This window comes from Mirounga angustirostris, unplaced genomic scaffold (genome assembly GCF_029215605.1).
Source record: "Mirounga angustirostris isolate CCGP_5_RB_7025 unplaced genomic scaffold, mMirAng1.0.hap1 SCAF_10, whole genome shotgun sequence".
Classification (NCBI taxonomy): Eukaryota; Metazoa; Chordata; class Mammalia; order Carnivora; family Phocidae; genus Mirounga; species Mirounga angustirostris.
The window spans coordinates 29,407,782-29,433,524 of record NW_026991718.1 but is presented as its reverse complement, the minus strand read 5'-3'; the positions used below and the strand labels follow the sequence as shown (position 1 = coordinate 29,433,524).

Sequence of the window (25,743 nt, the reverse complement as noted above, 5' to 3'; positions counted from 1 at the left end):
TTTATGAGTCCTAATTGAATAAGAAAATGAGGGCTTCTAGAGTTTTTGGGCTTAATTTACTAAAAGTCACTCAGATCTTCTAGGGTTTTTTTTTTTTCTATGTCTCTTTCAAGAGAAATTTCTTATTACCTAGGAAATTGAATTGATTGTTGTTTCTTAGATATTATATTTTCTATGACTTATACATCTAAAGAATAAGCAATGACTTTTTAAAATTAGTGATACGATGAACAAAATGGTTGTTATGTCATTCAGTGACATAACAGTGAATTGACTTACAGTGTTCAATATCTTATTTAAAAAGGCTGTTTCATTTGTTTCACTCTATTTAGAAAAGGAAGACCAGTGTCTCATGCCTGAAGCCTGGAATGTGGACCAGGGAGTAATTACCAAACTCAAGGAACAATACAAAAAGGAGAGAAAGGGGAAAAAGGGGGTGAAGAGTAAGTGGAAAACATTGTATCTGTAAATCATAAAACTTGCCTCTTTTATATCCCCAATTTTTTTTCCCAATGTTTTCCTAAAACCACTTACTCATTTTCTTTTCTGCTTCTGATCTCTTTCCTTTTCACCTGCTCTCAGGGGTTGAAATTAAATGGTTAGCTCTTTGAGTATGACCTTAAAAAAATAAAAACAGCCATGCATATGATTATGGAACCATAATATATCTCAATAATACATCTAGAGCCTCATGAGAGTGTGGGACTATATATTCAAAACATAGTGATAATTTCATTTTTAAAGTATATATACTTAATTATCACAATGATTTTTCACTGTTGACAATTTTAAATCTCATCTAGTATGACCCTCTGGCAATCCACCCAAATTATTGCATATTATTTTTGGACTTGGAGACAAAGTTAATTTCTACCCCTGAATATTCTCTGTGTTCATAACAGTTCATTTGCTTTCACCACTATATGCTATACAGGGCACAGAGTCAAATACACAACTTTTAAAAGGATTTATTTTCTAATTTAAAAATTTTGACCAGTTAGCTTTTTTCTTTTTTAATAAGATGTCTACCATATCAAAAATGGAAGCTAAAATGAAATTGCTAGCCCTGTGAATCATATATACATAAAACTCATTATAGAAATTATTAGGTTTAGCAGTAGAACTAATTAAAGTAAAGTGGAAATACAAAGTCTTTCAAACATCCCTGAACACCATCTAAAACACCTTTTTAGGAGAGCAAGGCTAAACTACCTCCTGTGCTTCCACTCTCATTGACAATATGAACATGGGTTTCCCTTTTATGGCAAAAGGAATTGCATCCTTTGGGATATTAAAGTAGTGTAAAGTAAGATGAAAATCCAGTTTAGTGAAACATATATTTAAAAGTTGGAAAAAGTAGTGTAGTCATTACTGATAAACATTTAAATCTTTATTTAAAATATTTTAGGTGTTACAAGTATTTAGCTTGAATGGATAAAAAGTCAGTGACTATTTTTGATGTTATCATTATACCAACTATTACATAACTGAGATGATGTTCTTTGATACCTCCTCCATATAAATTAAATCACAGTGAGAAAAATTAATATTAAAACCTAAGAGCGTTTTGTACCTTTTATCCAAATGTATGGATAAAAAATTCAGTCTTAAACAGTAATGAGACATGCTTTATTACGACTTTGCAGACCATGGCAAAACCAGTTATACTGAAATTTTAATGCAAATATCATAAATGAGAAAGAATATTTTAATTTTCAGATTGGCTTAAAGTTGGTATTTCTTTAAGTCCTTATGCTGCAATAATGAATGTCTTCAAATGTAAAACATCTCTCAGTTGGAAGGATATCTAGGTCTTATGTAGAATCCACCTACTATTATATTGATTATTCAGTTCTTGTCAAATATCAAGGCATTGCTGTAGTTGGAATTTAGCACTTAAGATCTAAAATGGCACCATTTGACTGGAACAGTATTCCTACTAATGGAAGCTATTGGATTTCCTGACTGGGGATTATGATCACTAGGCAGGCATATAGCACATGGTTTTTTTGCATGATGAAGAAAAATGACTGCAGGGAGAGAAATTTTAATGTGTTTCATTGAGGATAGAAGGACTGCAGAGTGAGGCTCAGGACATTTTGTTTATTGCTGTCAGTTCATGTCTTAATAAAATGGTGATCTGGGAACAAGTGAAGACATAAAAACAGAACTGAAGCAAAGCTTTGACTTGATATATAAAGCATGGATTTATAAACCACCATAAATATTTTTAATTGAATTAAAAATTACTCATTGGAAAAGTTTGATCAAGTCCTTTTGATATGGTCTAGTAGAAATATTTCCAGTCAAATTGTGTACTCCAATCATACTGTCTTGAAATATATTTCTAGGTATTAGTTAAAATTGCTTAAAAGTAGTTGTATTCTTTGCTGGTATAGGAAAAAAAACCATAATGGACTATGGGTAAGATTTTCCCATTCTTAATTAAACTTGTAACAGGAAAAACTACCGAAGATCTGTTTCAGCCTCTATCCTATATAAAACAGTCAAAACAGGGATGTGGGAGAATGAAGAATCAAAGCTCAGGTAAGTGATCAGTAGGGCATGAGATTTCACCTCGGGTACCATAGTTTCAGGATGTAAGGCAATGAATGCAACTTAACATAAACAGACAAACAAAAAGGGATGTTATTGTTTAATGCAATACACAGTAGCTTCACAATCCATGGTATCTGTCTGCATTTAGAGTAATATACAAGGATTATAGAATAATATGATTTTTAATGGTTCAAACTGCACATGAACATTGTTTTTCATGCAAATAGCAATATTATTCCTTTAGCTTAATTTTTAAAATATATGTAAAACATAATTCTTCTCAAGAAATAAACTTTTAAAATAATTTGAAAACTTGGAAAGTAATTATTTTTTAATATGGTAGGGTAGTTTTAGAGCTGAATGTAGGTAGATGTGAATAAGGTTTGTGGCACCATTTTGATGCAGTGGAATAATTCTCTTCTTTTTTGTTCTCTTCCTCCCTGTTTTTGGGCTAGGGCCCAATAGGTCAAAACTACAAGATATGCTTGCTAATTTGAGAGATGTTGATGAACTTCCCTCATTGCAGCCATCTGTGGGTTCACCTTCCAGGCCCACCAGCTCCAGGCTTCCTGAACACGAAATAAATAGGGCAGATGAAGGTAAGTATGTAAGACCTCTGGGGGTGTTTGGGTGGCTCAGTCGGTTAAGCGTCCGACTCTTGATTTCAGCTTAGGTTATGATCTCAGGGTTGTGAGATTGAGCCCTGCCTGTGTCAGACTCCATGCTGGGTGTGGAGCCTGCTTGGGATTCTCTCTTTTCCTCTCCCTCTGCGCCCCCCTTCCTCTCCTCATAAGAAAAAAAAAAAGACACACTAGAGCACAAAAAGTATGGGGATATACATATATAAGTTCAGTTATTCAGAACGACTCTTTAAGAAAAGAATTTTATTTTACAGATGTTTGATCTACATAGTATCCCCCAAAAGTAGGCTTTCTTACATTCAAGAGAATTTGATTCCAGCTTCAGTCTTTTAGACTTAAGAAAGGGTGCATAAACTTAAAGACCAACTCTGAATTCTAGTTTAGAACATCCCCTGGCTCCACAGGAGCCATGTATTTGGTATACATAGGCTGTTTTATTTATCCCATTGCAACAATGCGAAAATTAAGTATAAATAGGTAGTAAATGTTTACTTTGTACTTTTACTTTTTACTTCACTTTGTACTTTTTGTACTTATGTACAAAAGCATAAATAGGTAGTAAATGTTTACTCTGAGACTCATAAATATTTTCAAATGTTTTATTTAAGCAGTTTGTCACTGATAAATGAAAAAAGGAAAAAAGACACCTGAAAGTCTAGTCACATTTTCTGCTTTCTGTTTTTACTTTCTTCCCTTTTAGTCCTTGTCCAAATGTGTATTATTTTTTTTACAAAGTTATAGTCCCCAAGTAGAATAATCCCATTTTGTTTTATTCACTAAACATAAAGCCACAAAAATAACTTTCATAATTATAACTTTAAGATTACATATTTGTATTTTAGACTTGATACTTAACCATTTCCCTGTTGGAAATTTAGGTTCCTAGTTTTTTATAGCACCATCTTAGGTGTCTTTTAGATACATGTTCTGATTTATCTGCCTATATGTAGAAATTGATTTTAATATATGTATTTACAGTAGCTGAAAATCCAGTAGGACATAAAAGTAATATTAATGATTAATAAATATTTTTCAAAATTTATTTTTTAAAATTGTCTTGAATTTAAATACTATAATTATTTGCAGTGAATATGCCTCTTTAAATTATTTTTGATTGAACAAAACAGCCCAGGAAAAAGCCACAGAAAAATCATTAGGTGTTTTTCTTTCTTGGTTTTTAAACTCAGTTACATTTTAAAGAGACATAAACTGATAGAACTTTGATGGACAGATTTATGGTTGGAGTACTTTTTAAATGAAATTTTTGACCGTAACATGGTTAGTTATTTGTTAGAGTTAATTATAGTACATTTGGAATTTATTACTCATACATTAAATAATGAAGACGTGTACATTACACCTTTATAGTCTAAATGTACAATTTCTTTGATGTAGACATGTCTTTTGAATGAAAGATGTGAAGTAATGGGCCTCATTAGGTATGTTTGTTGTTCACTAGGAGATAGTGACAGTTGACACTATCAATGTGAGAATTTTTAATCAGTTTCAATTATTCCAAGATGAGGTCCAGATAAGGAGAAAAGTTAGTTCTTCTTTTATTCTGATAACTCCTAAAGAGTTTTATCAGAGATTTCACCTTACAGAATTCTAATAATAGAGGTAGACTAAGTACTATATACTGAATGATAAATGTAGAAAAGCATTACATAAGCCACAGAAAGTGCCCTTGAAAGAAAAAAAATATTTAAGAATCTTAAAACTGAAGGGTTGACTATCTAGCTTACTGTCTGTAACATTGGTTGTCCTAACCTTTCCTCCTCAGTGTAAGGTTTTCAGCAATAGAAAAAGTATGTAAGAAATACATTGTTGTTGTTTTTTTTTAATTTTTTTATTATTATTTTTAAAAGATTTTATTTATTTATTTGACAGAGAGAGAGAGACAGCGAGAGAGGGAACACAAGCAGGGGGAGCGGGAGAGGGAGAAGCAGGCTTCCCGCTGAGCAGGGAGCCCGATGAGGGGCTCGATCCCAGGACCCTGGGATCATGACCTGAGCTGAAGGCAGGCGCCTAACGACTGAGCCACCCAGGCGCCCCTGTAAGAAATACATTGTGTATTTAATTGTCTGTGACTGATGCTTCTTGGCCTCCAGTTTAGTTTCAGAAAATGAGTCCATAGCCTTTGTGTGCTATAAATGTTTATTACTTTATTTTTGTTTTAATAATTCAGAAAATAGTGCCATACTTAAGAGGCACAGTTCAATAATTTGATTAGAGCTGATTAGAGCTAGTAATGTTTAGTTACCAGATAGAAATGTGATGTATAGTCTTAAGTTCTAGGGCATCTTAGAGAGCAGTCAAGTGAGTTCTGCCCATGGTCGCTCTCTCTCGGGCCCTCAGGTCGGGTGGCTTAGCCGGTGGTGTGTGGTGGAAGGAGTTGCTGCCTTCCTTTGTTTTCAGGTTTTACTTGGTCATTTTTTTTTTTTTTTAAGATTTTATTTATTTACTTGAGAGAGAGAAACAGCATGAGAGGGGAGAGGGTCAGAGGGAGAAGCAAGCTCTCCGCTGAACTGGGAGCTTGATGTGGGACTCAATCCCAGGACTCTGGGATCATGACCTGAGCCGAAGGCAGTCGCTTAACCAACTGAGCCACCCAGGCGCCCTACTTGGTCATTTTTAGAGCATTATTTAAATTAGCCCCAACAGTGTGTATGCTCAAATCCCATGAATCTTAGTCTTGTTTTTTTAAGAATCATTTTTATTTCACACCTGAACAAAGTTGTCGAAACAGTAGAGATGAAAGCAAACAAAATACCTGGCTGAAGACCCAGCCTCATAGTCTCATGTGAGTCTTTTTGTTGAAATTTTGGCATGAAAATTGCCATTCTAACTTAAACAGTCCCCACTCTTCGGTAGTAAATGTTAGAGTTGTTCAAACCTCTCAGAAGATATGTGGTATGTTTGGGTAAAACCCATTTTTATTATTGCTGCTTTATTGTATGGTGGTTTAAAAATGTCTTAATTTATAGTCTCCTTTGTTCTTAAAGGATTTTAAGTAGAGTGTCTGCCTCTACTATTTTTAAAACCCGTAACTATTCTTTCATTTCAACAAATACTTATGATTGAATCTAAACTTACATAATTGAATCGAAAGCTGAAAAGCACCTTTAAGTCCAGTTTTTTCCATTAATTAACTGACTTGTCTTTCTTCCTTCCCTCCCCTCTCCTCCCCTCCCCTCTCCTCCCCTCCCCTCTCCTCTCCTCTCCTCTCCTCTCCTCTCCTTTCCTCTTTTCTTGGGAGAGTGGGAGAACAAGCGGGGAGAGGGGGAGAGGGAGAATCTCCAGCAGGCTCCACTCCCAGTATGATGGGGCTCGATCTCACGACGCTGAGATCATGACCTGAGCCGAAATCAAGAGTTGGAGGACACTTAACTGACTGAGCCAGTCAGGCGCCCCTTGACTTGTTTCTTTTAAGAAAAAGTTAATTTACTTTTTTTAACAGCCTTAGTTTAAACTACTAAATTCATGTAATCAACTTACAAATGTTTGTCATCAGTAAAGTAACCACCTCTCAAAAACTGCCCAAAGACCACCTCTGACAGTTTGCTAGAATAATCTGCATTTATAAAAATCAACAATTTACTGTTGACCAAATTAAATTCCTGTTTTCATCTGGCATTTTGCTTTTAACTGGTTCTTCTGTGATGGTGATTGAAGGAATTGGATTGGCTTGTTCAGTGTTATAAAGTCAAGATATTTTCACTTATCGCAAAGAAACGGCCTCTTGAAGCGCAGTTGGCTAATGAAAATGTTCAAATGGACACTTTATTTTAAAAATTTCTTTGAAAAGAAAATCCACTTACAATGAAAAAAAATTTTTTTTGAAACAAACCCTTTTAAAAAAGTGAACTACAACATACTGGCAGAAAACTGCTTAGTGAATTATCCCAAAGTGAACCCAGCCGTGTTACCTCGGCCTATAAGTCAGCAAGCCGAACACTACCCGGGCCCTGGAAGTCCTGCGTGCGCTTCAGATCACTGCTCCTTCCCTGCCTCCAGTCATAATCCTGGCTTCTAATGCCAGCATTAACTTTGCCTCCTAAAGGCACATTTTACAGTTGTACCCATTTTCATTTGAAATTTTCTGTATTCTTCCAGGTTGTAGAATTAATGTCTTATTTTGAATGAGACCAGCAGTGTTCAGATCGCTTGTTACATATATTTAATAACTGATAGAAATAATTTGGGTAATTAACAAGAAATATCAAATGAGGAAAGCCTACTTTTTTAAGTTGTATTTTTTTTGTGAAAAAGAAAGGACAGTGGTCTGTTGGATTTGTTACATGTTGTGCTTTTCTAATTAGATGATACCTTTAGTTATGGTTAAGATACAGAAAAAGCAGCCAGTTCTGAAGCGCCTGGGTGGCTCAGTCGGTTAAGCACCTGACTCTTGATTTTGGCTCAGGTCATGATCTCAGGCTCCTGGGATCGAGCCCCTTGTTGGGCTCTGCACTCAGCAGGGAGTATGTTTCTCCCTCTGACCCTCCCCTGGCTTATGCACGTGTGTGTTCTCTCTCTCTCTCTCAAATAAATAAATAGAATAAAAAAAAAAAAAGCAGCTAGTTCTTCAGAGCTTTCTAACCGAATTTTATTGTGTTTAAAAAGCATTTAAGAATAAATGTAGACATGTCTTTATGAGACTAATTGTTTACACTTCAGAGGTTTTTTATGTTTCTTTTGTCTTCCCCCTGCAGTGGAAGCACTGACCTTTCCTCCTTCTTCTGGGAAGTCCTTTATCATGGGAGCAGATGAAGCCCTTGAAAGTGAACTGGGACTTGGAGAATTGGCAGGCCTTACGGTGGCCAATGAAGCAGATTCACTAACTTATGATGTGAGTCATGATTTTATTTTTGTTCTTTTCTTATTTCTTAAAAGTAAAAAGTTAACTTTATAGAAAAAGACAGTGGTCAAACTTATTCACAAGTCTAGAATTTGGTTCCATTTTAATTGGAAACTTTGAAAATATGAATATATTCTGTAAATGATCATATTTTTCACATTGCATAGAGATTAACATTATGGGCTTTGCCTAAATCGATAAGTCATTATAGCTTGTTTATTGGTTTTAGATAAGGGAAAAAAATTCTTCTGTTACCAAGTTTGGGTTTTGTGTTTTAGGGTACCAGTGATCAGTTGAAATTCATGCTTGCCCAGTGGCAACATTTGTGTTTCTTCTTTAGTACATTATCTGTGAATATCCTATCTACAAATGATTTTAGCTATTGTTAGGCAGGGATGTCTGTAGGGTGCTTTTCAGATGTTAAGGCAGACCCATCAGTGATTTTTGGACCAAAACTGAGATCTTGATACCTTATTCATGCATCCCTTTATTTAATACCCAACACAATTATAAATACATTTATAATTGTTCATGATAATAAATTGTCAGAAAAACAGTTGCTTATTTTATAAAGTGTTTACAATCTGTCTTAATCTTCGTTAAATCCTCTCAACTTTGATACCTCATTATCTTCATTGGAGAACACAGTATAGCTCCTGCCACATGGGGGATGTAGGAAGAACGCTTAAGCAGACCATGGATATGAGAAGGGAGTACCCCAAAAAGCAACCTCACCACTCACTTCTCTTCCTGCAAATCAAAAATTCTCACTTTTCTTGCTAAGGCTATTAGTCTTTTGGGTTCTCCCTCCAAAAATAGCTAAAATCTATAGGTTTGGTTTTGTTTTTTGTTTTTTGTTTTTTACCTCCCATCCAACTCCATTTCTTCTTCACATGGAACCACTACAATAACCTATTTTAAATGGTCTCTTTGCTCCCCATTCTCCACATATGTGATACAGGCTTTTAAAAAAATTTTTTTCTATTCTTATATCCTTATGTTTTATGTCTGTGTGTATAAAAACACCCATTTAGTTGACTTCTGTTTTTTCATCTAATCTTTGACACCTTTTTAGTTGGAGCATTGAGTCCATTTCTTTTTATTTATTTATTTATTTTTTAAAGATTTTATTTATTTATTTGAGAGAGAGAGAATGAGAGAGAGCAAGCACATGAGAGGGGGGAGGGTCAGAGGGAGAAGCAGACTCCCTGCAGAGCAGGGAGCCCAATGCGGGACTCGATCCAGGGACTCCAGGATCATGACCTGAGCCGAAGGCAGTCACTTAACCGACTGAGCCACCCAGGTGCCCGAGTCCATTTCTTTTTAAAGTAATTACTGATATATTTGGATTTAAGTCCACCATCTATTTGTGCTACCTATTCTGTGTTCCTTTTTCTCCTATTTTTGCCTGTATTGGGATTATTTTTCATTATTCACCCCCACCCCATTATTTGGAGATGATGCACTCTTTCATTACTCTTTTTATTGTTACCCTAGAGATTACCACACACATCCTTATCAAAATTTTAATGCAAAGACCTTTAGGACACTTATAACTCTACTTAAAATCTCCTACCCTTGGGGCGCCTGGGTGGCTCTGTTGGTTATGCATCTGCCTTCAGGTCAGGTCAAGATCCCGGAGTCCAGGGATTGAGCCCTGCATCAGGCTCCCTGCTCAGTGGGGAGCCTGCTTCTTCCTCTCCCTCTGATTGCCACACCCCTGCTTGTGTGTGCTCGCCCTCTCTGTCAAATAAATAAATAAAATCTTAAAAACAAAAAAACTCCTACCCTACATGTATGTCATTCTTGTTATGTATTTTCTCTAGACACTTATCTCCTTATGTTTTGTACACTCAGTATTCAGTTAGGATTATCCATTTTACATTATTCATTTTGCTTTATTCCCCCCTGCACATCTGACTGTCCATCTGGCATCACTTTTCTTTTACTCTAAGAGCAGTTAATATTTCTCTTTGGTGAAGGTCTGCTGGTACCCAGTTCCCTCAGTTTCTGGTTTTATTAAATTGTATTTCGCCTGAGTGGGTTAACTATTACTTCTGGTATCAAATTCCATTTGGCAAGGGTTTTGTTCTATTTTCTTTCATTTTTAAGCATTCTAAATATATAATTTCATTTTCTTCCATTGTTGTTTTCTGCTAAAGTTAACTGTCTATTACTGGTCATTCAGTGGTAGTCTGATTTTGTATTTTCTCTAATAATCTCCCTATGTCTTGAATGTCAGCCAATGTTTAGATTCTTTTCATTTAACCTTCTTGAAGTTCTTAGACCTTCTTGGCTTAATATGTTTTTATCAGTTTAGTGTAAAATTCTGAGCCATTTATCTTCAAATACTGCTTTTGCACTTCTTTCTCTTTCTTTTCCTTCTGGAACGCTAATTGTTAGATCTTTCTGTACCCTCTGTCTCCTACTCCCTTCCCTGTATTTTCCATCTTTTGTTTCTCCATACTTCAGCCTAGATGTTTTTATGACCCATCTTCTGGTTTGCTAATTCTCACTTCAGTTACGTGTAATCTGTAATTAAACCCATCTATTTAGGTCTGATATTGTTTGCTTCCAGAATTCTTTTTTTTAAGTGTTTATAGATTTCTTTCATAATTTACAGTGTTGTCTTTTATCTTCTTGAACACAGTAAGCATGATTATGTATCTGCTTGTTTTCATTTATGCTGTATTGCCCTGCATAGGCATGGTTACTTTTTATTATGTCCAAATAACTATACCTGAAAAGTTGTCTGTAGAAATAACTTCAGGCCTAGAGTGATATCTTCCCTCAGGGAGTGTATTTTAATTTGCTTCTGTCAGATGTCTGTAGCCACTAGAAATCTGGATCATCTCATTCCATTTTCAATTTTTCAGGTAATCTGAACTGATCTACAGTCTCTGTAAGGGCTTGTATTCTTCTAGTTAACTCTTCTATCTAGAATGCAGCCCAGGGGCGCCTGGGTGGCTCAGTTGGATGGGTGTTTGCCTTCGGCTCGGGTCAGGATCCCAGGGAGCTGAGATTGAACCCCGCATCAGGTTTCCTGCTCAGTGGGGAGCCTGCTTCTCCCTCTACTGCTCCCTCTGCTTGTCCTCTCTTCTCGCAAATAAATAAATAAATAAATAAATAAATAAATAAATAAATAAATAAATAAAATCTTAAAAAAAAGAATGCAGCCCTTTGAACTCAAAACCCAGAGCAAGGAGGTTCACCAAGCCCCACTTTCTTGGTAGGCCCTGGTTTGTATCTCCTTGCACTGCACAGCTGTCAGAAGCATAGCCTGACCTCTCAGCCTTCCCCTCTGAAATCAGTAAACTCCCTCTGGGAAAAAAAGTCCAAATATCAGGCTTTTTAGACTTCTCTCTTCCCCTGGATTCTCGTCTGCTTTTTCTTCACTATTTTGCTGGTTCTTCATTTAAAAATTTTTAGCTCTGTTTTTCTACTTGTCCTCAAGTGCAGACTTGATCCTAATGATCTGGCCCATCTTAGCTAGAAGCAGAAGTTCCCATTAGATACTTTTGTTCTCTCTATACTAACCTCACAAAGATTTAGTCCAATAACTTATGGAACTCAGTCATGTCTCTAGAGAAATGTCATTCTCCCTCTCTTTTTTTTTACTATCTCTCAGTTGTTAAAAAAAAAAAAAAAACTTAGTGTTATACCTGCATTTCTTAAAGTAGTCTCTAGTTCTTTTTTTTTTTTTTTTTTAAGATTTTATTTATTTATTTGAGAGGGAACACAAGTGGGGTGAAGGGCAGAGGGAGAAGCAGGCTCCATGCTGAGCAGGTAGCCTGATGCGGGACTCGATCCCAGGACCGTCTGGGATCAGATGCTTAACTGAGCCATCCAGGCGCCCTGCAAGTAGTTTCCAGTTCTAATTCACATACTACTAATCTATTGCTGTGTGACAAATTGTACCAACACAGCTTAAAACAACATTTGTTAGATCATAGTTTCTGGGGGTTAGCAATCTGGGACAGCTTAGCTGTGCGGTTCTGGTCTCTCAGGTGGTTGTAGTCAAGATGTAGGCAAGAGTTGCAGTCTTGAATGAAGACTTGACTTGGGGAAGATCTGCTTCCAAGCTCATGCATGTGGTTGTTGGAAGGCCTTTGTTCCTTCCTGGCTATTGGCTGGAGACTAGTTCCACACCACATGGGCCTCTCTGTGGGTTCCTCAGCAGGGCAGCTGGCTTCCCCCAGTGTGAGTGCCCTTGAAAAGAGAGTGAGCAAGAACACCCAGGATGCAAGGTTTTTGGTGTGTGTTACTGGTCACACAGAGCAACCCTATGATGTAGAAGGGGATTCACAAGGTGTAAATATGAGGAGGTGAGGCTGATTGGGAACCATCTTAGTGGCTGTCTACCACATTAAGACATTCAGAAGGAATGGAATTGTTCTTACATATGAAAATCTTTCAGCTCATTAATAAGAGCAGAGAAGAGTCAAAGTTAATTCCACTTCTCCCCCTGCCTCCTCCACAAGGATAACCAGCACTAATTCTTATAGTAGTTCCTTGTATCCTGTATTTTGTCTCCTTACTGACCCAATTATGACATGCTCTATCCAAAGTTTTCTGCAAATTTTTAAACTTCTGGGTCCTAAGTTAGTTTATATTAAGAGTAGCCTCTGAAGCCAGACTGCTTGGGTTTGAATCCTGACGACTCCTCTTACTAGAGGGCAAGTCACTTAACTTTTTTCTTTATGCAAGTCACTTCTAACTATCTGTAAAGTGGGGATAATGTTAATTCCTTCATAGAGTTGTTGTGACAGTTAAGTGAGTTAATTAATGCATGTTAAGTTTTAAAAAAATGTATAAAATAATGAATAATGCTTATAATAGCAGCAATTGTTAGTATCGTTGCTGGTTTTTGTCATTGTAAATATGGTAATATTTCTCCAGTGTGTTAACAGTACTTGCCCCACTCTTGCTTAAACCTGGCATGATTATTAGCTGTGGAGTGTGAAAAGTTCATATGTGGTGCTAGTGTAAGGTTAAACATGAACCTCTTTGGTTTTCCCGTTAGTTGGAAATGAAAAAAAAAGCTGGAATATAGTTGGAATGAGAAAAAAAGTGCATTTTTTAGTTGCTGGGATGGAGTTTCTGTGGAGAAAAGCAACATGATGTGTTTTACAAGTGGAATCTATTGTTTTATGACATCCGATTATCTCTTTCAGTGTTAACATTTTATGTTTCCAGTTTATAAACCTTGTTGCCAATTTGATGAAAATTTAGCTCTTTGTAGGAAGTATTGACAATCTCAGCAGTATGATCATATTCTATAATGTTAACAAGTTTAAAGGTAACTTAGTTTTTCAGCTCTTAACCCAAATTAGTTTCTATACTATGATTTAGGTTGAAAATTATTTGTCTTTTGTTTTTTTTTAGTCATCCTAGTGAAGATCTATTTTATGTTAATATTCTTTCTATTGAATTATGTTACCTGTTTTCTTGTTATAGCATTCATATTTCTTCAAAGAAAACCACTTTTGGTTGACATATTATTAATTTTGCCTATTGATTTGATTATTTACATTTAGAAATTATATTGTTTTGAAAGTTGCAAAATGTGATGATTTAATGACAAATCAGCAAGAATTAATGTGAAAATATAATTTTTTTCCTGTCCTGAACTAAATGTATGGGTGTCTTTCTTTTGTTTCTTTAAAGATAGCAAACAATAAAGATGCACTGAGGAAGACATGGAACCCTAAGTTTACATTACGAAGTCACTTTGATGGCATTCGAGCCCTTGCTTTCCACCCCATTGAGCCTGTTTTGATAACAGCATCAGAGGATCACACACTGAAAATGTGGAATTTGCAGAAAACAGCCCCAGCCAAAAAGTGAGAATATTCTACTTTAACTGTATTTGAGTATTTTAATTATCAGTTTTCAGCAGAAAAATACTTAAATTATTTGCTATTAAATTTCTCAATTTATCAAGTATCCCTTTTAGTTTTTTCTTCTTTACCATGTCACATAATTAGAATTTTTCCCTTCATACTCAAAATCTGATAGTAGGTTGGAAAACTGACACTGAGAGAGAAATGTATTATCTGATAGTTTCCCAGTGTTTCTGAATGCTATTTACAGTCCTTATACAGTGTTTTAAATGGTTGTCATATTTGCGGAGTCCCTTATCTATACCGAAGGTTTCTACTCTGGTTGTAAAGAGGTGCAGGCATGTTTAAAATCATCAAACCCCACCCCATCCCTGTCCTGTTGCTTATTAGGTTTGGATTTACCATGTGGAAGGGAGGGAAGGCTGATGGAGAGGGGTGAGGGACCTCTTTGGTTTTGTCATTTGGCCTTGTCCCTTTAGGTACTTTCCATACCCACCAAAATGTATAGATGGAAGGTACTATTGTTGCTGTCACTTAACTGCTAGTTCTTGCCTTGGCCCCTTGGTTCCTCTCTAAGCATGAGCAGACACGAGTTGGTATAAACTCTTATCAGTCACCAAGCTAGTCTTAGCCCCACTTGGTGGGGTGCTTACTGGAGGTCCCTCTCCTTGTGTCCTTGAATCAGGTGGCCCAGAACCCAGCATGGGCCCTTCTCCAGTGTCAGGCACTTCAGTTATTGGAAGAGTAGAAGTGAACATGAACTGGAAGAGATTACAGAAGTTTTACTACTGATAGAGGATATCTATTGCCAAGTTTAAAAGAGATCAGTGACATTCCCACTGTGAGTCATACATGGACTAGATAAAATACTTGATTTATCAGTCTGCATCAGATAGCTCAACCAGATCTTGCTAAAACCAAGAGAATCCTCATATGGATCAGGTATCTTCAGCAAAGAAAAATTATTTCTTAGTTATAAATTGTGCCTTTTGTCTTTCTAGTTCTCTGGTCACAATGGGCATCTCTTTAGATCAGGGAATGTGAATGTCTCATATAGTCTTGACTAAAACTTAGAGACATATTGAAACAAGTATCTTGCTGGTGATAGCTTAGTAATAATACCTTCACATGTAATAACATGGCCTGTTTACCTTTGAGCTTAACATTTTGGAAATGCTTGAGGAGAGAAATCATATGCCTATAAAAAAAACTGTAATACAATATAAGAAATGGTAATTGACTTTAAATCCAGTTTAAATATTAGGCAGTGTAGACTATCTATACATTCAGTGTTCTGAATAATGAATAAACTGATGACTTGGACAATTTTTACAAGTATCCTGAGGTCAGACATATTAGCCTTGATGGAAATGCAAAGAAATTCAAGTACCATTTATTGAAATCCTACTATGTTCGTGGTTCTTTCCTAGACTGTTTGACTTGTAGAATTTCATTTAATCCTGTGAGTATTTGGTGTTATCCCAATTTTTCTGTTTTATTTTAAATAGAGAGGAATCTGAAGTTCCAAAACAATAAATAATTTGCCTGGAGTTAGCCAGTTAATTGAATCCGGAAATGTATCTCCTCAAATCCCATGATGTTCTCTGAGTTTGGCTCTCTCAAATAGTCAAATAGATATGACAATGCTAAGAGCGCTATAAGCAGGTATTGTTACTAAATAAGGATTTTGTTTCTTGAGGCCACAAAAATATGTGATTGGGGTCAGGTAAGCTTTCTTAAGTGTCCTAGGCTGAGAACAGTATACTAATTCCTAAAGGCAATTTTGTGGCATATATCCATTGATACTGTTTACTACTGAAACTTGGAGTGGTAAAAGTCCTCTCCCTCTCTCTGATTTAGGAGTACTTCTCTTGATGTGGAGCCTATCTATACATTCAGGGCTCATAAGTAAGTATGTGCTTTTTCTCTAAGTCAGCATCACTGTACATCAGCCTGATTAGAGTATTTTATTTTCTTTCACTTAAGTATTTGTGTTATATATTTTTTGTATTTAGTAGTGGTTTTGGGGAGGGGTTTTGGCTTTTCTTTTTTTTTTCTTTTTTGGTAAATGTAAAAAAGATAATACAGTGTTAAAACCAAGTTTATCACTACCATAGATCCTTGCTGAAATTAGATTTTATTTGGATGATGTTTAAGTGTTATATATCTCATGCTTAAAATAAGTTGATGCAGTAAGGTTTAGATATTAAAAATTGGGACTTTTTTTTCCTTAAAGATAATCTAGATAAAAATATGGAGAATTTTTAAATTATGACCACATATTGCATGCTTTTCATATTTCCAGGTAAGCTTAAGAAATAAACTAATTCACTTGATTTAGCACAGAGATTGGCATATTTTTTATATAAAGGGTCAGATAGTAAATACTTTTTCAGCTTTGTAGGCCATGTATTTTCTGTTATATATTCTTGTTTTTAGCTTAGTTTTATAACCCCTTAAAGAATGTAAAAACCATTCTTAGCTTGAGGACTGTATAAAAACAGACCACTGGCTGGATTTGGCCCACAGGCCATAGTTTACCAATCTCTGGTTTAGCAGAAGAAGAAAAATGAGCAGTGCTTTTATACTATTTTTATTCATCGTAGAAAGCAGAAAAATAGAAAGCCATATGAATAATTAAGCATTCTTATTTCTAACGAGTCCTAGTATCAGATTGACTTTTGGGAATAGAAATTGATTTTTATCTCTCAGAGGTCCAGTGCTTTGTGTGGTAATGAGCAGCAGTGGTGAGCAGTGTTACAGTGGTGGTGCTGACGGACTGATCCAGGGCTGGAATACCACCAACCCCAACATCGATCCCTATGACTCCTATGGTAGGTGTTTCCCTGAAGATATGAAAGAATAAATTTTCTTTTTACACATTTTACATAGCATATATAAGGATAAAATGAGATTTTTAAAAAAGTAAATTGGTAATAGGGAACAAGGTCTTTATTTTGTTAAAAAGGACTCTTGTATTTAGGAAATAATTTGATATTTATATGCTGGAAAAAAGAAAAGAATGTGTTATTCCTGAAAAAACAGTTCCTGCCCCCCCCCCAAAGTTCGATTGATTGGAAATGCTGGCCTGATTAACAATTTTTTTCTTCATTTTAGGCATCTGTACATTACTTGATACATTATTACTAATCTGTAATCATGTTTCATTACTGTTACTACACATTCATTACTATTCTTGACAAACAACTGAAGGAAAATGAATGTTCATTTATTATTGGAGTGTGTAGAGGCTAATGATTTTTTAAACTCTGTGACACCAGAATACTTGAAAGGCCTTAAAAATTAAGAAGTGCCCTTTTAGTCTTGGGAATAGTATAATGAAACATAAATCCACATTATAATCTATCACTAGATGTTACCATAAATTCTTTTGCAAAAACTATTGAGGAATTAACTATTTTGGTTTCCTTTTATGTTCTTTGTTAAATTCTAGAATGGTGTGGAGTGTCATATTTGTCCTAAAACCACATTTATTTTCATTTTCACTTTAGATTAATTTTATTACAAACCTAAGTAAAGAGAAGAAAATCAATGAACAAAAATTTTTCCCAACATTTATTTAATAAGCATTTAACATATATTTTGTGAAAGGTAAACCCTCTCCATGTTTTTCCTTACTTCCTTTATCTCTCTATCAAGAGGATCAGTTGTCTTCATTCTGTCTCAAGCCAACCCACCCTTCCCCTTTTGCTCTTGACCTCATTCTCTCGTTTCTTTTGAGATTGCATTTGATTCTCTCCCACTCTTGCTCTTTCTCATTCTTATCTTAAACCTTGCCCTCTTTTCTCTCTTTCCATCCCTTCAGCATGTAAGTAAATATAGGTAACTCCGATCCTGAGCAAGGGAAAGCCTTTTCTTGACTCCATTTTCCTTTCTGGTGTCTTAGTTTAGTCTCTCTTTCCTTTACCATCTGTGTCTCTTTGGTGGTAATGACTAGAAAACACAGGAGTTACTAATTCCGTGTCCTTTTCCTGTGCATCATCCATCTGCATTCTGTCTTCTGGCTATCCCACTTAAATATAACGAGATTGTCAGTGACTACCCAATTGGCTGATCCAAGGGGTATTTTACAGTCCTTGTTTTACTAGATGTATTGGCTCTCTGAAACTGTAGACCACTCCATCCTTTTTGAAATTTGTCTGCTATTGGCTTTTTTTGACACTTAAGTCTGTGACAATTTGTTTCCTAGCCTTCATGAACTTTTATTTTTCCCACCTTAGATACTGGCATTTATCAAGGTCCAGACCCTATTCATTCTTTGCTTTGTACACATATTTTTTTGTAAACTGAATCTACTTCTATGGTTTTACATGCTGTTGACTCATAAATCTCTTCTTTAAGCCTACAGAACCTTTCAAAGTGGCCATCTCATTGCCCATAAATTCGAATCAGTTTTGTGTTTCTTCTCCCATATATTCTTTATTAGATGGTGGCACCACCAAAATTACCCAAACTAGAAACCTAAGAGTTATCCTTGTTGCCTTGTTCTGTTTACTATCCACACCTTATTAATTACCTCGTCTTTTTGATACTACCCCCTAACTCTTTCTTGGATTTACCCCTTCTGCTTTGCCCCTTTTACCACTGCCCTCTCTTGGGTCTACATCATCACTCTCCCAGTCTACTGAAGCAGTCCCTCTGCCTTCATCTTCATTCTCTCCAATCTGTCTTCTACACTATAGTGAAGGTTACCTTACTAAATACGTACTTTACCCAGCTGCTCCTGGAAAACCCTTCAGTGGTTCATTTTGCCTTCGGAATAATTTCCAAGTACCTTAATATGTTGTAGAAATCCCACCTTAGACTAGCTACCCTCCTCTCCTCTGCTTCCTGCCTCAAACTCCACACTTGGATAAGGCTGAATAAGCTCATAAATTCCCTGACATGTCATGCTTTCTGTCCTTGTGCCAGCGGTGGCTTCCCTCTAGTGTTTGGCCGCCACCTGTATGCTTCAGGTGTCATCTCTCGGGGAGGCTTTCACTCACCCAGTTACCCTGCATGGAAACTGGTGTCTCTGTCACCATTATTATACTTACCTACATGTCTTTTGAGACCAGGATAGTATTGTGTCTTAATTATCTGGGTGGCGCCAGCACCTAGCATAGTCCCTGACACATTGTGTCTCCAATAAATATTTTATGGAATGACAGAGAGAAGGTAGAGGACAGATAACGTTACTGGCATTTTAAACTCAACACGTGTGAGCCATCTTGAGAGTACTGCTTCATAGAGTCTCTGCGCGGAGGAATAAGGAAAGTTTCCAGTTTGACTTGTATTATGAAATGGTGCTGCTGAGTGATCCCCCTTCCTCTTTCCTCCCTCCCTTTCATGCACATCATTCACATGTCAGTTATTGCTGCTGCAGGGTTTGGGGGTTCCTCTAGGTCTCCGTTCCTGTCCACTCGGAATAGCAGAGGCCCGTTGCTCCTGGGAATAACTACCATCCCTAGTATGGGGGCCCAGGGGGAGAAGTGCCCCGAAGGAGCCAGGGGAGGAAGGGATCTCTGTTCACTTCCTCAGGGAAGAGTTGTGGCTTCTCTGAAGGTGGATAAAATTCAAATGATGTGTGTTAACATGCTTTTTTAAAAAATCTAGACAAGTGGAAAGAAAAAAAGGAGGGGAGAGGGAAATACCTAATTTTCTTAAGGAGAGAAATATATACTTAAAAACTTTAATTTATAAACTCTAGACTCTACATTTGCATATTTCCAGGCCTCTTTTTAGTTACTGCAGCATTTCAGAAAAATAACAGAAGCTAGGAAGCATGTTTTATACTGTTCTCAGGCGCTTTTGTCTGTATATTTAGTTTCTCTGAGATCTAAGTACCGTTAGGATTTGTTTATTTTCTCTTGATTTTGCATTCTTGCTGTTTTGTATAGATCCTTCTGTGTTAAGAGGCCCTCTCCTCGGCCACACCGATGCCGTCTGGGGCTTGGCTTACAGTGCAGCCCATCAGCGCTTGTTGTCGTGCTCAGCAGACGGCACTCTCCGTTTATGGAATACAACTGAGGTTGCTCCAGCCCTAAGTGTATTTAACGATAATCAAGGTACAGGCTTTTTAAAAGTTACTCTAATGAATCTTTTTTTTTTTTTTAAAGATTTTATTTATTTATTTGAGACAGAGAGAATGAGAGACAGAGAGCATGAGAGGGAGGAGGGTCAGAGGGAGAAGCAGACTCCCTGCCGAGCAGGGAGCCCGATGCGGGACTCGATCCAGGGACTCCAGGATCATGACCTGAGCCGAAGGCAGTCGCTCAACCAACTGAGCCACCCAGGCACCCCTCTAATGAATCTTTTTAAGATGTCTTATTGTAACAACAAGCAAATGAATAAACGATTCTACAAACTGTTAGTTTAAATTTAATCTGAAGGGGTGTTTTTAAGCAATGGAAGTATATTTGCTTGAATTTCCAGCTTAATGATTTTTAAAAGCACAGTATTTGGTGAAAGAGCACACGTTAAAATGTTTTTTCAAAATCGAGATATAAGTTATATACAGTAAAAACCAGGTATTAAGGATACGTTCCGTTGAGTTTGAAAATACGTAACTTTTGCACCTATCAAGATCTAGAACATTTCTTTCACCTCTTCAAAGTTTCTTTGTGTCCTTCCCAATATTTCATTAAATCAGTGTATGTGTTTATTTACCTCTTGATGGACATGTGGGTTGTTTTCAGTTTTTGACTATTACGATCAAAGCTGCTGTGAACATTCATGTATTTTTTATGAGCTAATAAAGAGCTAGAAGTAGAGTTGCTGGGCGTTAGAAGTGGTATTGTGTATTTAACTTTATGTGAAATTGCCAAGCTTTTCCAAAGTGGTTGTGCCATTTCACACCACTGACAACAATGTATGAGAATTCCAGTTGCTTTACATCCTTAATTATTAACACCTGGTGTTGTCAGTCTGTTTAGTTTTAGCCATGCTGGTGAGTTTGTAGCAGTGTTTCATTGTGGTTTTAATTTGCATTAGTTTGGTGGCTAATTATTTTGAGCACTTTTTGTCTGTGCTCATTAGCCATTAATCTATCTTCTTCTGTAAGATACACATTCTTGAACTGTTTGCTTACTTTAGATTTTGAGCCAAATCAAAAGATAAGATTATATTCATACGTATCGTTCTATTCTGTTTGTAAGTACACTCCCAAGTTTAACCAAGTTTTACCCTATTCTAGGTGATAGATAAAAATACCTTCTTTATTTTTGAGCTGTCATAACTTGTGTCTGGGTTTTGATGAGTTGCCTGCATCTATATTTGTATGACTCTACATAAAATAATAATAATTTGAAATTTTACTTTTTTAATTCCATATTTTTGATGAATTAAAATTCCTAGTAAGAGATGGGCTTTTAAAGTAAAGAATTCCCACCATGCCAGTTTAAGCCTCCGGTTAGGTGGAAGCAACAAAACTTATAGTCCATACATGTTTTCCATTTATTTTCTGAGTAAAGGCCTGCATTCTTTGAATATTTTAGCTGAGTAACAGGTAGAAGACTTGCTGAACAGGTAAGAATAACAAAATAAGGGCTAAAAGTAACAAATAATGTCCACTGAATGGCTATGAGTTAATTTTTATTCTAATGTTGAGTCTTCTTCAATTCTTAAGGAAATCTTGTGACTGTTTGTTTTGCTATTTTATGAGGACATTTTCAAGTAGACCCTCTAATCACCATTCTCTGACTATGTTCTGACTCTCTTAGAATTAGGAATCCCTGCCTCTGTGGATCTAGTGAGCAGTGACCCAAGCCATATGGTAGCATCATTCAGCAAAGGATATACAAGCATCTTTAACATGGAAACGCAACAGCGCATTCTCACTTTAGAATCCAACCTAGATTCAAGTATGTATACCAACTTTAAATAGTCTTTGGATAAAATTTTTAAGCTTTATCAAAATTATAACTACCAGAGTCAGCTACAAAAAATACTTGTTATTATAAAGAGTTCTGCCTTTTAAATCACAGAACACAGTAACTTAGAAGGATATAATGACTTACGATTGATTTTTAAGACTTTGGGTTAAGTTTATGCACATTTATAACTATACTGTTTGGAATATCATTTGACTTCCAAAGAGGAGTCAAATTTTATTTTATACCAACTGATTAGTTTTCAATTCTGTTTGAACACAATAATATTTATTCTGAATACAAAGTCTTTTTCATTTCTCATGATTTCATTTTTAAAACAATTTTGCATTAATAATGTAATTTGACACAGCCTGATGAGAATGTAGATCAAGTTGTGCCTCTCAGAATCTCAAATATGAAGCTTCTTATTGGATACAGAAAGTCAGGAAATAATTTCTCAGATTGTGAAGAAGATACTACAGAATTTTAGTGGTTTTGGCTTTTTAACCATTGCTTTCTATCTTTAGGCTTCAGACAGTGATAGTTTAGGATGCAATTGATAAAGAAAACTGTGTATGCATATACTATTGTTTTAGTCTGAGAACTTGCTTTAAAAAGACTTACCCTGGCGTGCATGTATGCATCTGTGTGTCTGTGTGTGTCTTTCTGTGTGTCTTTCTCTCTCTCTCTCCTTCGTAGAGGGAAGCCTCTACTCATTTTCTCTTAAAAAATTCCCTCATTCCATTTTGGCTTTCTTCATTTTCTCTTCCCAGTCTGTTGTCCTTTGTTCTTTTCTGAGGTCCTGTGAGAATTGTTTGGGAAGTAGACATGAAGAGAGTTTTGAACTATTTGGATATAAAAGAGAGAGGCAAAAAAATAAAAACTGAGATTATGGAATAGAAAAAAGAATTCTTTTTGTGCCAAGAAACATAGGCTCTCAGTAAACTTAAACTCATTTTTAAATATATGACCTAAAGCTTACAGTAGTAAAATATAGAAAACAATATAAAACTAAGAAAGATGTGAACATTTTTGGAATTACCTTCAGATTTTGTGGTCAATTCTTTGAATGTCCTGAGTGGTAAATATTGATTTTTAATGACTGCTCTAAATTAATAAGATGTCAAGTCTGGCAATCCCATTTTTTTCCTTAAGTGTGTCAACTTTTTGCCTGATACTGGAAGCATTTTCTGAAGAAAACTGCCAAAAATGTTTTGAACAAAGGCAGCATTATTGGAATAAGTGATAATTATTTTGAATTATAATAATATGTACTGACATTTCCTAAATTATCAATTTTATTACTTTAGAGTTGTGTAATACAGTCTTTTTATTCCTTTCTACCATGACTACCCCTACCTGTTTATATTTGACTATGTTCTTCTTTTCTGGAATTTAGCAGATGTTTTTTTAAATGAAAGTTCTGACCAAAAACACGTTTCAAGGTGAAAGTAAATTGGGGGTGCCTGGGTGGCTCAGTTGGTTAAGTGTCTGCCTTTGGCTCAGGTCATGATCCCGGGGTCCTGGGATCGAGTCCCACGTTGGGCTCCTTGCTCAGCAGGAAGCCTGCTTCTTCCTCTGCCTGCCACTCTCCCTGCTTGTGCTCTCCCTCTCTCTTTCTCCCACAAATAAAATCTTAAAAAAAAAAAAAAGAATTTAAGAGGATAAAGGATTTTTGTTTTAAAAATCAGAATAAACTTTAATGTCAATGGTGATTTGACTGAAAAAGTCAAAGGTAGTTGAAGCAGGTAATTGAGTACTTGTCGATCCAGTGAAAAGTAAATCATTTCTAAGTTGCAAGCTGAATATGAATACTTGGAAGATTTAGATTCATTGTTAGAATGGTGATTGGTAGGCCTTCAAGTGATTTCTAGTGTTCTTTGCATTTTGCTTACTTGTCTGATTTACCATTAAGTGGAGAACTTCCTTGAAGGTATTACTGTATAAAAACTCTTCTGCCTGCTTCCATCATTTGATTTCTATCATAATTATTTCCTGGATCTCAATACAATTGAAGCTATTCTCAGAAACCTCTCTCTCAGAATACATGAGATATTTTACTTGAAGTATTTCTTTTCTGTTGTTACTTTCCTGCTAGATCCTACAGAGGATATTGTTCATGGTGTTTTATCTCCAGAGGGGGAAAAAAAAATCTGTATGCTGAGTTTTGAAACTAAATTCTTTGCTTAGGACCATTAAATCAAGTATAACTGACCCAGAGCTTACTTCACATGGTCAAGTGACTTTTTGTTTTATTCTTAGATAACACGCTGGTGGTCCCTTGCCCTTAACACTGGAAAAAGACTATCTTCAGTTTTTAAGATGTCATATTTTTAGGAACACAAGAAAATCTAATAGAGTACACTAATGTTACAGCTATTTTTACCTATATTTACATTTTCTGTTTGAATTTAAATTCATAATAACTATTCTGAGATTAGAAAAAATTTTAACTTTTTTGAAATAATTTCAAATGTGTAGAAAGTTTCAAAAATAGTACAAAAACTAGCTACCCTTCACCCAGATTCACCATTTTTTAGCATTTGCCACATTTGTGACATTTGCTTTATCACTGTATATGTGTATAATTTTAAATTCTGAACCACGTAAAGAGACATCATAGCCTTATACCCCTAGATCCTTTAGCATGTAATTCCTAAGAACAAGGACATTCTCTGACATAGCATATTATCAAAATCAGGAAATGTAACAGTGACACTATGCTGTTGTCTAAGTTATTGTTTATATTCAAACTTGTCAGATGTCCCAGTAATGGACTTTATAAGAAGAGCATCCTTTCCTCTCCCTGGACCATAACATGATTTTTTTTAACTTTGACATATCTTAAGTTAGTATTACCTTTATATATATAGATTTTTTTCCTTTAAAAGAAAAATAAAGTGTCTTAACAAAACTCACTAATTAAAAGGCTTTTAATGATTGACTTCCTTTTGATAAAAGACTTTTAGAATTACTTCTGATAGTTTAGGTACCATTTTTGGCAGCTTTGTGATTTGCATGAACCATCTCGTTAGGATAGAGGCTGGTACTGGCTTTGTCACATGATTTTGAGGGAGTCACAATTTTTTCTAGACCTTGGTTCATGCACTGTGGTATGGACCTAATGACATGTGGCCTGCCTGTCTCATTGTGCATATAATTGAAATTCTCTGAAAGTTACTATATAGTGCACATAATAGGATGCTGACTATTTTAAGATTCCAAACATGGTAGACTGTCAAATGAGGATCGTTTCTATTTTAAAGATTTTATTTCTTTATTTTAGAGAGAGAGCATGCACGTGCATGTGTGTGTGCAAGTTGGGGGGCGGGGCAGAGGGAGGAGGAGAGAGAGAATCTTAAGCAGACTCCTTGCTGAGCACTGAGCCTGACACGGGGCTTGATCTCACAACCCTGAGATCATGACCTGAGCCAAAATCAAGAGTCGGATACTTAACCAACTGAGCCACCCACGTGGCCCGATGACCATTTCTATTATGATGAGAAAGAGATTAAAGAGCTCAGAAGCTCCCTTTGTCATATTTGTCTTCAGGTGATAAACATGTGACAAAGAGCTCTGTATCTAGAAAGACTGGAGATTTAAATTTAGGTATCACTGTGAATTGAGTAAGACTGTTGAATCACAGACCTGTACCTCTGAAACAAATAATACATTATATGTTAAAAAAAAAAAAAAAGAAGAAGATAGCAGGAAGGGAAGAATGAAGGGGGGAAATTGGAGGGGGAGATGAACCATGAGAGGCTATGGACTCTGAGAAACAAACCTGAGAGTTCTAGAGGGGAGGGGGTGGGGGGATGGGTTAACCTGTTGATGGGTATTAAAGAGGGCACGTACTGAATGGAGCACTGGGTGTTATACGCAAACAACGAATCATGGAGCACTACATCAAAAACTAATGATGTAATATATGGTGATTAACATAACATAATAATAAAAAATAAATAAATTTA

The 25,743-nt window shown here is 36.0% G+C and overlaps 1 protein-coding gene across 2 annotated transcripts in view; it reads left to right on the top strand.

Moving 5' to 3' along the window:
* STRN (striatin) overlaps nt 1–25,743 on the top strand; it is a 102,985-nt gene that overhangs the window by 60,808 nt on the left and 16,434 nt on the right. Inside the window, exons 8-16 of one of the 2 annotated variants that reach the window (XM_045884410.3) lie at nt 333–443; nt 2,461–2,547; nt 3,015–3,158; nt 7,913–8,049; nt 13,726–13,901; nt 15,762–15,809; nt 16,614–16,735; nt 19,802–19,969; nt 21,623–21,763. In XM_045884410.3, the coding sequence (XP_045740366.1) occupies nt 333–443; nt 2,461–2,547; nt 3,015–3,158; nt 7,913–8,049; nt 13,726–13,901; nt 15,762–15,809; nt 16,614–16,735; nt 19,802–19,969; nt 21,623–21,763 (1,134 nt within the window). The remainder of the gene's footprint in view (nt 1–332; nt 444–2,460; nt 2,548–3,014; nt 3,159–7,912; nt 8,050–13,725; nt 13,902–15,761; nt 15,810–16,613; nt 16,736–19,801; nt 19,970–21,622; nt 21,764–25,743) is intronic. The other variant, XM_045884411.3, reaches the window with a different exon arrangement.